The sequence below is a fragment of the Equus caballus genome, chromosome 7 (genome assembly GCF_041296265.1).
Source record: "Equus caballus isolate H_3958 breed thoroughbred chromosome 7, TB-T2T, whole genome shotgun sequence".
Lineage (NCBI taxonomy): Eukaryota > Metazoa > Chordata > Mammalia > Perissodactyla > Equidae > Equus > Equus caballus.
In genome coordinates, this window is record NC_091690.1 from 84,845,452 (window position 1) to 84,859,848 (window position 14,397).

The window sequence follows — 14,397 nt, forward strand, 5'->3', positions numbered from 1 at the left end:
GCATTTCAAGTTGTTTTCTTTTTATTTAAAGTGGTTTCTATGTCTGTATTAATGGTGGACTATAATTACAAAGATTTGTTCATTTTGCGCTTCCTTCCAAAAGCCATGCTATTTAAGATGCATTTATGACTATATAACCAAACATAATGAGAACGTTATTTTTGTTTAATACTAAATGCTTTCTGATCTGACATGTCATGGTCTCAGCCTGAAGTTTAATGGAGTAGAGATTGGATGGTGGTAGAATAGAGTGAGGTTACTAGCCTGGCGGAGATACTAAGAGTTACTTCTGCGGGTACAGAATGCCTTCAGGTTTGGGCTCTCAGGTACAAATGGGTGGGTAGGGGGTGGGGGTAGGCAAGGCCCAGGAGTGTTTCCTCTCTCAAGTTATTTCTTATTTTCGGTGACCCAGAAGCTCTGTCACCATCCTCAGGAGCCTGTAACAGAATATCCTTTGTGTACTGCTGTGAAAACAGTACTCTCCCTACCCCCATTGTTTTGCAAGTGCGAAAGAAAATAACACGTTGCCTTACAGTCTCGTGGACAGTGTCCTCTCTGTGAAATGTCTTTGCTGGATTTCCATTTGAACAGATTTTACCCTCTCAGTTGAGATAAGGAAGAAAGAAAATACGTTCATGATTGTAAGACCCCCCCAACCCAATTATTTCATTAAAAAAAGTTCCTTCTACTGTGTGTTCATAGCTTCTCAGATACTATTAAATTAGAATTAAAAATAAGGCCCAGGAGTTTTTCCTCTCATGAATTATGCTTGTTTCTGGTGACCCAGACTGGTTGTCCTGTCCTTAGGAACCTGTAACAGAATATTCTCTGTGTGCCTCTTCCAAGTCTGTGCCCTCCCATCCCCATTGTTTTACAGATGTGATAGCTTCACAGTCCTGCTCTGCAGTCAAGTGGCCCAGATTCCATCTGTGACATGTCCTTTTTAAAAGAATAGTTGGATTTTTTCTTCTTAAATACTGAAAATGTTAGAATTTTGGAAAGTACTCACTATTTTTATTTCTAAAAAAATTTCCTTGTCCATCTTTGAACATATATTGTTTTATATGAAATGTAAACAGAATTTTAATTTTATTTATAGAAACAATTTCTCTGTTTCTAATTATTGTCATAGTTGCAGTTTTCATGATGTGATGCTATTTCATCATGTTGATATAAGGTTCACTTAGTATAGCAAATTTAGGGAATTTTCATTTCTTTTTGTTTGAAAAGTTAATTTTTCTTCTGAGTTACAATTTCACTAGATGGACTAGATTAATAACGGCATCACTTCTGTAATTCCTGGTACTCTGTCCGGTCTCTTTCAGATCAGTTGTAGCAATTTATAGTGTCACCAACAGTATATTACTTTGCTGGTTTTACCGTAGTATTACTAGTTTGAGTATTTCATCTTTTTTTCTCAAATAACAAACTATAAACAAAAGTTTAATAGGAAGCAAAAAACTACTCACCATCTCATTATCTTAGTATTTATTGAATATCTGTTTTTGAGACTATGTTGAGAATAATGCTAAATACTTGCAAGCTATTTATTTCATTAAAAATTATGCAAGTCCTAGTAGGTAGACTCCATTATTGTTCCCTTTTACAGGTGAGGAAACTGAGACCCGAGTAGCTTGAGTGACTTTACAAGGTCACCTAATCCTAGCTGATAGGTAGGCCAAGTCAGGATTTGAACTCAGGTCTTATTCCATCTTGTTCTTAATCTTGATTTACTTCATAATCTATGTATTTTTAAATATTCATACAGATTTTCCATGTTTTTATAGTTGTCATATAATTATTTTAATGGCTATATTCTTTCATTGTGATAAAATGCCTACTGTGTTAAACCTTCTCATTCATAGTGAATATTTGGGCTCTCTAGGCTTTTGCTATTACTAGATGATGCTTCACTGATTATTTTTTTCCATATATACTTTTGCATTTGTGAAATTATTTGCTTCAAATAAATTTCAAGAAGGAAATATATAAATCATCTTGGGATCTTGCGTGTGCCTCTTGTACCAAATGTACCAGTTTTATGAGAATACCCTTTTGAATTTTGTAAGATAATCTTATAAAGGTGTTTGAATTAATTGCTACAAAGAGGGAAAAAGTATGTTCTAACTTGATTATATGTTAATATAATTTAATGTTTCCAGGTTTTCTTTGACTGTTTTACCATTGTTGGTGACTCAGCCTTAGCATTTTAGAATTGTTTAACCATTCTAGTTTCTTTCTTTCTTTTGAGGGCATGACAATCAAGTTTATTAGCGTGATCTTGCTTTCACTGCATATTTCTGATTAAATATGTTTATGGAAAAATAGCCCAATTCATATGAAGACGAAAAAATTTAGTTCACTTCATTTTCAAACCATATTGTTAATAAATTCTTCTTTTTATAATAATTGCTTCATTTCTGTAAGTAATTGCATTTCTGTATTCACAAAAAGAAGGGACAGGAAGAAAAGATTTTATGACTGTTCTCCAAAAGACCTGGGGAAGCCAGATTCCCGTCCAGGTCATTGCCCCTGGTAAGCTTAGGTAAAACATTCAATTCAGATAACCATTCTGGTTTCTTCTTGTGGTACATCCATATCATGAAACTGCGTACTTTTAAAAATCAAGATGCAAGAGAAAGCTCACATGACTTCAAAATATATACATAAAAGCCAAAGACAGCAATTATTTGTGTTTATTTCTGGGTAATTTAAAATTTTTACTTTTTACTTTTTACAATTCTAATATGAAGTTTATTTTATAATCAGAAAATCTTTCTTTTTAAGCACAACTGAGAATGGATGTACTTCATACTGAAATAAAATACACAAAATCAGAGCTAAAGGATCAGTTGTAAAGAAACAAAAATCTCTCTGTCTCTGTCTGTCTTTCTCTCTAATGGAAATAAGATTTTTTTTATCAGGTGAAATAAATGACATAGCTTCCAAACTTTTCATTGTCGTCTTTTCTTTTACAGAGATGCTGTTCAATTAAACGTGATCGCTACACAACAGCTTATTCTCCTTGCACAACAAATGAAGAATCTGGAAGTGTTCATGCATGTATCAACAGCATATGCCTACTGCAATCGAAAGCATATTGATGAAGTAGTCTATCCACCCCCTGTGGATCCCAAGAAGCTGATTGATTCTTTAGAGTATGTTTGTTTGAAATTTGTATACATTTGCTTTGATCCCAAAACTTTGGATCCAAGTTTATCTATTTATATATATCTCTTGGTCTATTTCATCTCTCTCCCCTCACCTCTTTCTACCCACACATATGTACATACATTTATCTCTTTATTTTTCAACAAGTTATTACTTTACTATGGTATGTTCTTTTTATTGTATAGATTTAGGTCTAAATGACTGTTGGTGAAGTCAGTTGTGGAGCTTCCACTTTTGTCCAAGTATGATGGTTGGAAGAAGGCCTGTGAACAACTCATCCATGATACTAGGACCACTGTTTTCCAGAAAATCAATCCTAGTGACTAAGTAGTACCTGATACCTATGGAGACTGATGACTGCCTTCATTAGCAAAGTTCTAATTTATTAAATATTATCCTTTTTATTTTGCCCAATGGAGTATATCTATAGAGGGGCCTTTAATTATTAGGAAATCTGAGGAGACAGGATCCTTTCATTGGTACTCCTAGTGTTACTGTTTATCGTCTTTCTGAGGACTAAGATCCTATTAGCAGTTATTGCATGAGAAATATTTGTAGGGGGCTGGCCCCGTGGCCAAGTGGTTAAGTTTGTGCGTTCCGCTGCAGGCTGCCCGCTGTTTCGTTGGTTCGAATCCTGGGCGTGGACATGGCACTGCTCATCAAACCACGCTGAGGCAGCCTCCCACATGCCACAAGTAGAAGGACCCACAACGAAGAATATACAACTATGTACTGGGGGGCTTTAGGGAGAAAAAGGAAAAAAATAAAAAATCATTAAAAAAAAAAGAAGTATTTGTGAGTATTTGATGGATAGGGAGTAAGTGAAGTATGCTTATACAATGGCGAAGATTTCATTTGCTTCTCATCAAGTGAAACAGACAAGATCAGAGCAAAAACAAAAGAGGAAGGCTCGTTGTTTTCTTTTATAGATTATAATTATAGAAACATTCTAGTATTCATCATGTCTTCATATATTTGTTAATCTTCATGTAATGTCCCTGTAGAGCTTTTTCTTCCTTTATGCTTCTCTGTTTCCCCTTAGATCTCCTTTCTTCCCAGAGATCCTGTCCACTCTCAGCTTGTTAGTTACCATCCTGTGTTTTCTCAGTTGCATTCTTTTCTTCCCAAGGGTGTACAGAGTGTCCGTAGCTGTTCACAGCTCCTTCTCCAAGTTTTCTCCTAAAATAAGCCCACAAGTCCTTTTCTTTAAGATTTTTCTGCTAAGCACTATGAGGAAGCAGATAGATTGTAAGAAAGTTAGTAAATATGGTAGCTTACCAAGAAATTCTTATGGTAATTCCCTAGTTTCTGTTTTCTGACTCCCTTTCTTAGCTGGTCCCAAGTATCTACCTCATCTTCCTCTTAGATCAGTAGGCAGAAGTGTTTAACATCTCTAGGAAAAGTTGAATATGGGAGTTAATGAAGCTTTTTACTTTTTCTCTTATTAGCAGTTGGTATTTCTAAACATCTAGGTTGCTGAGAAAGAGCCAGTAACCTTCTAATTCTTGATTTCCTTTCTTTGCTTACAAAGTGATTTAACTAACAGGTAATTTTAAGTTAACTCATAGATTGGCTCTATAAACCCACTCCAGTGATAAGGCTTACTGGCTAAAGCCTGTCCTTGGTTTAGCCTTTCCTTTTTTTTAAGGAAAATTAGCCCTGAGCTAACAGCTGCTTACAGTCTTCTTTTTGCTGAGGAAGACTGGCCCTGAGCTCACATCCGTGCCCATCTTCCTCTACTTTATATGTGGCATGCCTACCACAGCAGGGCTCACCAAGTGGTGCCATGTCCGCACCTGGGATCCGAACCGGTGAACCCTGGGCCGCTGAAGCAGAACATGCGCACTTGACCACTGTGCCACCGGGCCAGCCCCATTTTTTTCTTTTTAAGTGTAGTAACTATCTCTTCCATTTTTCAAAACTATTCTCCACTATGGAATTTTTCCTAAGTTGAATAGCAACCTTCCTTCAATTTCGTTAATATTCTTTTCCTTCCACACACAAAAGCTTCTACATACAGAAGAAAATTTATCTTGATAATCTCCATTTTGTGCTTCCTCATAGGTTAGTATGGGTATCATTAGAATGTGACAGTATACTGAGTATACAAGTATGCATACCATTATAGACAATAAAGAAAAGTATCTGAAAACAAGTACATAACATACTGGAGTCAGAAATTTAGACTGAAAAAGAACATAGATATCATCTAGTGTGTCACCCTCCTTTTACAGATTATCAGAGTAGACCTTTTTTTCAGAGACACTGAGAAAATTCGAGGAATTTTATCACTCCATAGTAGGTTGCTAATTGAATTTTTATAGCATGGTTCAATTTATTTTTATCGTTTATCCTAGTATTTGTTAATCTTGCTAGTGACAGCATACAGTTTTCAGTGCTTCACCTTAAATATTTAGATTGCTGGACGCTTTATATTAATTGTAAGTGGATGTTCACTGCAAATGCATATAATTAACATGTTACACTGTTAGATGGTCATATACAGATCTATAGTTCCTAATCTGAAACCCTTGGGGCCAGATGTATTTTGGAATTTATTTGAACTTGAGAAAGGAGTATAATCTATGTTATGTATAATATGAAATAACTTCAGGTAGATCTCTGGTAGCACAGCTGATCAAACGCATGTGAAGTATATGAATATTACACTAAGCAGTATTTTAAAAAGACCATAAATCAGTTCAAATTAGCTTTTGGTATCTGCTGTATGATTTATCAGAGAACTCTAGGTTTTCAGACCTTTTTGGGTATAGAAATTGGATAAAAGAGATGTGGACTTGTAGTTGATATTTCCTGAAAGTGAGACCAACTTCCATATTTTTAGTAAAAGTTATCAAATCATTTGAGTCAGAGCAGCAGATATGTTTGAATGTGCAAAGTTAAGTGGTTTTTCATTTTATAGTAAAACATCTGAAAATCTTTTTTCCATGCAATTTCTTTGTTTACCAGGTGGATGGATGATGGCCTAGTAAATGATATCACACCGAAATTGATAGGAGACAGACCTAATACATACATTTACACAAAAGCATTGGCAGAATATGTTGTACAACAAGAAGGAGCAAAGCTAAATGTGGCGATTGTAAGGCCCTCGATTGTGGGTGCCAGTTGGAAAGAACCTTTTCCAGTAAGTTGTTAGAAATCTTTGTAAATAATTGGAGTTGAAAATTTTAAGTTGTAACTCGGTATAAAAAGAGTTGGCAGTTGTTTAAGAGCATGTGTTACTATAGCAATGCTGTTTTTTATTCGCAGAGACACTTCTATTGGTACTTTTATTTCTGATGTAATCCTGCATGTATAAAAATGCAAATCACCGTTTACAAAATCATAATTGAAATTTAAAAGGCTATGACGTTGTCTCAAGTCAAAGGAGACCATACCTTCTGACTTTTCTTTGTGACTGACAAGAGACTGGACTCGGACGCATCAACGTTTGTTAGCTTTGAAAATTATTTGCTGGTTAGCTTCCCTGCAGAGGTGAAGGGAATAAGGATGAGAATATTCAGGATCTTATTTTATTTCATTTGCTTTTTAGTACCGAAAAGAGGCAGGCCTTCCGAGAGATAGACTCCACCCTGTATAGATCACAAGCTAAGAAAGATATCCGAGATTTCTATGATAATTTGCTGTAGAAAAGCTGGGCATTATGGTATTTCTGACTCCCTGGAAGAAGACAAAACATCGATAGAAACTAACAGCAAAATTGATTTAGGAGAAACATCGGTTTCTAGAATGGAAGTAGGTGATAGCATCTCTTTAGTTGCTTTGACAATTGTTCTATTTTCCTGTTTTATTCAGTAATTTTGAGGAGGATGTGTCATTTCTCCCTAATCTCAGGATAGTGCATCAGTAAATAGCACAAGACCAAACTTGGACAGGCTTAATTTAGCAAAAATGTGTGATAGGTATAAACTCATTTTCATAAAGTTCTCCTTGTGGAGAGTTAATGGAAGAGTAGGTGACCCCTTGAAAGTGACTTGACTTAGCCATTTGCGATCCGAGTTCCTGGAAGACTGCTTCCACTTGGGACAGGGAGAGAGATTCTGGCCTGAATCTAGTCTATTTTTTAGTTTTGGGAAGAAAATTACCGTATATATGTGGAGTTGTAGATTTCAAAATAAATCTCTAGTTTCATAATATTTCTAAGCTCCCTTTTTTTAAATTTTTGGTATTAGGGATGGATTGATAACTTTAATGGACCAAGTGGTCTCTTTATTGCGGTAAGTAAACCTTTTGATTTATTTAATATTCTATATATTTTTTTTCTGTTTTTTGAATATCTTTATATGTAAATATGCACTCTGGCTTGTATGTCTTAAGGTGTTGTTTTTAATTTCAACAAAGGCAGGGAAAGGAATTCTTCGAACAATGCGTGCCTCCAACAATGCCCTTGCAGATCTTGTTCCTGTAGATGTAGTTGTCAACACGAGTCTCGCGGCAGCCTGGTATTCCGGAGTTAATAGGTATATGAAGTGACAGTGTCACTTGTTAAAAATATGGTAACTGAGAAGAAAAAACAGAGCTACTGACTAATGTTCATTAATCTGTCGGTCCTTATATTCCCATACCAGTATATATGGGCATTATCACTTCCAACTGCAAGAGTTGGTTTATCACATATGATATAGCAAGTGGTTTCATCAGCAATAATTAAGCATTAAGGTTAATTGTCATGTACTGTACCTATAGGATGGACAAGTTCATTAAAGATTAAAAATGAAAATAATAAAACCTGTTCCCCCTGGATGATTTTTTCCTTAATCCAAACTAAAAGGTGGTATAAACTAGGCATATATAAAAACCTGAAATTCACAGAAAATGACTTCCCTATATCAAACATGGCACACTAGAACAGCTTTAATCAACTCATGGGCCTCGTTTTAAAAGGGAATAGTAGCATTTACAAAGAGCACCTAAACTTTAACTTTCTCAATAGTTTTTTTTCCTAATTCATAAACTGCCCTTATTTTTGAAGTCAGAATTTATTAGATGCTAAAAAGAAGGATATGATTATATGAATATATTGTTTCTAATAAAAGAGAACTCAGTCTGTAATTTTTTTCAACTGGAGCCTCTGAAAATGGGAAGGAGATTGGAAGAGCTGAGACTGTTATTTTCCTTGCATTTAAAAACAAACAATCCTGCTAATACAAGGAGGAAAAATAGGAAAAGAAAAAAAATCTGTATTTTTTAATGTTATTTTTTTGGTAGAGGAGGGAAAAAGGGTGATTGTAAATATTCCTTCAGATAGGAAAATTCATCTTTTAAGGATAATTTTAAAAATAATCAATGTAGAAAAGGTACCCATCATCCTCATTTCTTTCTGCTTAAACGTCATAAGATTTAGATTAGCTAGGTTGGGCCCCTTTCCACTTTTCATTGCTTTGATCTTTGTTTTGCAGACCAAGGAACATCATGGTGTATAACTGCACGACAGGCAGCACCAATCCTTTCCACTGGGGTGAAGTTGGTATGATCTTACCTGTGTTTTTGAATCTTAGAATAAATCTTAAAGAACTTAAAATATTTACTGAGTTTTTTTGTTAGAGTAACCCACGAGGCATTAAGGCCACTGAGTTACCAATTCTTATTTTAATTGCCATCTTAATGTCTAGCAATACTGCCTTGTGGTCCTTATTAATGTTTCACAAATTTGAAAATATCGTTCTATTTCCTCCCTGTCCCACTGTTGTCTGACCTATACTGTTTTCTGCTGCCATCTGCAGCAGCCCTCATAGATGCCGTGGCATGGAAACAGTACTTTTTTTTCCCCTCATGGCACTGAATCCTGCTATTGCCTATCCAGAGGCAGTATCCCTTCCGACTACAAGAGTTGGTTTATCGCAGGAGATAGCTAATGGTCCCAAGAGTAATAAATGAAGGAGTTAGCAAGTAGGAGACATATTGCCAGAATATTTTCTATTACATTTATTAATGTATTTAAATTCACAGCAAGTAGTGTGTATGCTATGTTACTTGTTCTAAAATAGGAATAGTATAACTTAAAGCCTACTGAAATTGAATCATTTTTAACTTGTGGATTTATGTTTTCAAATTTAAAGTAAAATATATTTATGGAATTGATTTAGTAATAGGTCTTACTTTAACTCTCATTGAACAATTTTTGTTACCCTTGCAGAACAATTTTGATTTTAAAGTAAATCTTTTATGTTATTTGTCTTAGGGTTTTTTAATGGCATTTTTTATTTCAAATTAAAGATTGTTAAGAGCATATAAGAAAAAATCTAGGATGATTTTAAGTTTAATTATTTAAATAATATTTAATTATATTTATATAAAATAAAGTTTTAATAATAAAGTGTTTTAAGAATTTTAAAACTTTAAATGAGTTAGGTTTTTTGTAACCTTTCATTGTGTTGTACAGTTTAGTAAAAATCAAGTCAAGCATTGTTTTTTTAGTGACTATCTCAGTATACATTTCTATTAAAGTGTTAACATAGATGATAATAGATTTGATTGTCTTGACATTTCATAACCTAAATAAATTACAACAGAAGTTAATTTCGGGTTGTTTTAAGCTTGTTGACATATGTTAATTTGAGCAACTTAATTATTCATACGCAAAGGATGATGATTTTCCTTTTCTTTTTTAAGTAAGTACAGTAATAAGAATCGGAAAAGAGGAACAGAAAGAAAGAAGCTATCGTGAGAGGTGAAATATAGAAAGTAACATTGTAAACTGACATAGGTAAAACATTAAAAGGATTTTTAAGAGTGAATTTTAGCAAAAATTCATTCATCTAATTAAAATTCATAAATAGTGGCAGTTGTAACACCACTGGAGTTCAACAGTCTACCACCCGTATTCTCTGAGCTACTGTAGAGAGTAGAAAAAAAGTGTTTTTAAATGAGTGATCTCTGACATCTTTGGTAAAATATTTTGCTTTGTGAAAACATGATTTTTTGTTTTTCAAAACTTCATTACATGGTTATTATCAAAGCTGTTACACAACTTTTCTTCCTCAGAATACCATGTAATTTCCACTTTCAAGAGGAATCCTCTCGAACAGGCCTTCAGACGGCCCAATGTAAATCTAACCTCCAATCACCTTTTATATCACTACTGGATTGCTGTAAGCCATAAGGCCCCAGCATTCCTGTATGATATCTACCTCAGGATGACTGGAAGAAGCCCAAGGTAATGGTGACTAGCTCTGTCTTATCTGTTCCTCTGACTGTTAAACAGCCCATGCTTACACTAAAATGCTATTAACTCTGTATTTGTTTATGCCTATGATAAGGCTTAATGGCCTTTCGTGAATGAGAAGACTCTTGAATTTAAGACTTTGTCAGAAAAGCGAAGGTAGTGTTGTAATTCACTCTATTTTATTCTAAAGTTTGGTTGATAAATTACTGTCATGTGCTGAATTCTAGGACTAACTTTAGATATTGTTTCTGAATAACAAATAACATTCAAAATGCTTTGACGCTTATTTTTCCTACAGGATATTATCTAAATCATTCCTTCAAGATGAATCCTTTAAACCAAGTGTTCAGGCGCCCCAATATTAAGTTCTATTCCAACAACTTATTGCTTCATTATTGGAAGGGTGTCAGACATACAGTACCTGCATTATTGCTCGATCTTGCACTCAGGTTGACAGGTCAGAAGCCGTGGTAAGAAGAATAGGAGTAAATACACTATGTATTGGTAAGGTGGTGGAAGCTTGCTGGAAAGACGAACAGTCGCTAGCATGAGCTTTACCTTTAGCATTACTAACCTGATTAATCACAATCACAATCAATGCTAGGACATTTCTTAGAAATTGGGATATTTGGGGAGGCTAAGATGTGGATCTTGTCTAATAGTGCCATTGATCTGCCCAAATCCCATAATATAAGAAATGTCCAACATCAAGGTTGTCATTGTTATTATAAGCTGAAATTGAGCCCTTCTCCTCTCCCCCTTCAAAATTTAGGGATGGGGTGATTTTATAGGGGGATTAAGGGTAAAATGTTCCTTTGCTTTAAGTAGGTTGTGCAGTTGTATATGAAAAAACATAAAATGTTTCTAGAAAATTAATTGTTTGAAAATATCTCAGCTGCCCATTCAGCTTATAATATGGTAATTACGGTTTTTGACTAATTTTCCAGGTTGAAAATGTCATAGTTTTATTAAAAAGTTAATAACAAATGGAAAACTTTCTATTTTCTTATAGTTGTTATAATAGCCTTTCTTCTCTTTTTTCTTTTTTATTGAAATCTCACAAACTTAAATAAAATCCTCCTACTGTCTTACCAAAATTATAGTGAAATGTACTATAAAAATATTTATTTTTTTTAACTACATTGGCATTACAGTGGAGCCTTTGATTGGAGAGTTCAGGATTTGAGTATTTATGTATAAAGAAGATGCTGATTCCAGAACTTCCATCAACTGCTCAAAAAATAAAAGTGAGGTATCTGCCAGTTATAGTGTATCAGGATCTGAGTTACTTGTAGGAATTTTCTGTGGATTCAGTTGTCCATTATGTTTCAAACTCTATATGTTAAATATTGAAATATGTGAGAGGGTTGAATTGAACAACTTTAGAATGGGTAAAGAAATACTTAACAGAAGAAAGACACAGAATACATCAAAGTTATTTTCAAGGGTTTCTGGAATGATCTGCAAGTGTGGTATTTGTCATTGGCAGCATTCTTTCATGGCTAAAAAGCAAATGTAAAATTTATGAGTGATGGCAAATGCATGTTTTCTTGATATTAATAAAGTTCTCACAAGTTAGAGCAGAAAAGTCAAAATTAGGTCAAAAAATTACAAGAGGTTAACTAAATCACAATGCCTTACACAGAAAAAAGGAGCTTAGTAAACTTAAAAAAAGGAGTGAATAGCCAAAATTATTAAATAATTTATAGTAGGTGTTGCAATGTAACAAGCCATCTCAAACTTAGAGGCTTGAAAACAGCAGCAGTCATTTTATTATTTCTTTTAATTATTATTTCTCTCGGGATCAGGAATTCGGGAGGGAATCAGCTGGGCATTTTCGGCTTGGGGATGTTTCATGTGGTTGCGGTCAGAAGGAGCTGAAGCAGGGTTGGTGCAGTGGAACAACTAGTATCACTCTCTTAATACGGTGTCAGGATCTCTTCATAGAGTCTCTGTACAAGCACTTAGCGGCAGCCTTAGGAGAACTGGACTGCTGGCTTACATGGTGACTGAAGGCTTCAAGGAGAATATTTTAGCAGGCAAGGTGGAAGTTACATTCATTTTCTGACCTAACTATGGAAATCATGCAGCACCCACTTCCATCTCATTCTTTTAGTTGCAGGCGAGTCATAAGTCCTCCGAGATTCAAGGAAAGGGGGTGTGAGAATGGTCAAGATCATGTTGTAAATAAGCAAGTGAGATGAAAGAAATCGTTGTGGCCGTTTTTGGAAAGTGCAATCTGCTGCAGTCAGCCTTCTGGACAGAATAATTCATACTCCTCCCACATGGAAAATACACTTGCTGCTTCCCCTCAAGACCCCTCTGGCATCAGCCTGACGCCAGTGTTTGGTCAACTGTATCTGGTGCAACTGTGGATGAGGCTCTTTAGGAGTGGTTTTACAAGTATAGTTCCTGAGTATTGGTCTGAAAGCCTGTGAATTAAAGCAACCAATTTCCAGCTTGCCATATACCCACTATGTAACGGGTGAGACAAAATTGTCTAAAATGACTTTAGACAATCTTGTTCAAAAAGAGAGAAAATGGGAGGCACACAGCAATCACTGGTCCATAACAGTTCTATCTTCCAGCCAGATATATATATATGTTTTTAGCCAGATATATTTTGATGGCTCCTTAATTAGGGCTCAGTCCTACTCTCTTGGAATTTTCTCCATGGCTCTTAGCTCTGCTCTCTGAGTCATTTTCTTTTTCCAGAAAAAAAAATTGGCCTGTGTTTGCAACTGGATAACCTTCTTACTGGATTTCCTGCTCATAAAATGTTGGGAGGCCCCAAGGCAGGGACTGGCAAACTTTTTCTGTAAAGGGCCATATGGTTTCTGTTGTACATACTTAACTCTGCTGCTAAATGTAGCTGTCACCTTGCAACTACTCAGTTGTGCAGTGATAGACAATATGTAAATGAATAAGCATGATTGTGTTCCAGTTAAACTTTATTTACAAAAATAGGTGGATTTGGACCCTAGGCTCAGGTTTGCTGACCCTTGATCCAGAGGCCTCTTCATTTTATACTGTCTCTGTCCCTTTAAGTGTAAGCTGGTAGCGTTCCTTTTAAAACTGTGGGTTTCCTGTGTATCTGTTTTAAAACAATCAGCTTCATTAGACCAAAGCCATACCCACAGATCTCTTTGAGACATGCCCTTGTCTATCTTGGGTTCCTTATGAGGTTGCTATGGGACAGTACCCTTAGATCTTAGATCCTTGCCTCTTAAACAGTAGGTTTCTGTAAGACGTTTCTTTAAGATCTGGAACGAGCCTTTTTTTGTCTGAAAGATTCTGAGGTACTACCTTAAATCTTTCCGAGGTCTTAACGAAGACTCTTGCATCCGTATTCTGGATTTGATCTATGCTCAGAAGCCATTTCTTAATTCCCGGCTGGCATTTTACATTTCCTCCACATTCCACTCGAAATGGTTCATTTTTTAAGACCGTCTCTGTCCTCTTTGAGCAGATCGTCCTGGCTGGATCACTGAGTTGATTAGGTACAGTTTCTCTTTCCCGTGTTAACGCAGGTGACACTTCTGTTCTTCCAACTTCCAGCAATATTTTCCTCACTGTTCTTTAAGCCCTCACCAATAGCTTCCTTAAAGCCCTTTAAGGCTTCTTTTAGCGTTCTTTTCTTGGTCCTTCCAGGTTTCACCAATAGTCTCCTCAAGGGCCTTCCAGATTCTGTCTGCCACCTGATCCTAAAGCCAATACTACATGCCTTAGGTTTCATTATAGCAGCCCCTTGCTCCCCGTGCTGAGATCTGTGCCTGTTATCTGTCCTGCTTGGCATATCATCTCAAACTTAGTATCTTAAAACAATCATTTTCTTTATCTCTCATGACTTCTATGCATCAGGAATTCTAGAAGACTTTGGCTAGGTAGTTCTGGTTCCTGGTCTTTTAAGTGGTTGCAGTGAGATAGGGCCAGGAGCAAGTACTCTGTGGAGGAGTGGTAAGGGAGAGAAAGCGTGCAAAGCAGCTGGCGGGGCTGGGCATCTTTCTCTCTTCATGTAGTCTCAGAGCCTCTCTGTG

At 35.7% G+C, this 14,397-nt stretch overlaps 1 protein-coding gene across 6 annotated transcripts in view; it reads left to right on the top strand.

Moving 5' to 3' along the window:
• Positions 1 to 14,397, top strand: part of FAR1 (fatty acyl-CoA reductase 1) — a 76,682-nt gene that overhangs the window by 47,728 nt on the left and 14,557 nt on the right. For 3 of the 6 annotated variants that reach the window (XR_011441137.1, XM_023646074.2, XM_023646075.2), the window contains 6 exons: positions 2,979 to 3,158; positions 6,142 to 6,319; positions 7,368 to 7,412; positions 7,537 to 7,655; positions 8,595 to 8,662; positions 10,180 to 10,351. Coding sequence is in view for 4 of the 6 variants with exons in the window: in XM_023646074.2 (XP_023501842.1) it covers positions 2,979 to 3,158; positions 6,142 to 6,319; positions 7,368 to 7,412; positions 7,537 to 7,655; positions 8,595 to 8,662; positions 10,180 to 10,351 (762 nt within the window). In the remaining 2 variants the exon portion in view is untranslated. Of the gene's footprint in view, positions 1 to 2,978; positions 3,159 to 6,141; positions 6,320 to 7,367; positions 7,413 to 7,536; positions 7,656 to 8,594; positions 8,663 to 10,179; positions 10,352 to 10,658; positions 10,831 to 14,397 lie in introns of all 6 variants that reach the window. The other 3 variants (XR_011441138.1, XM_023646076.2, XM_070274807.1) reach the window with 1 other exon arrangement.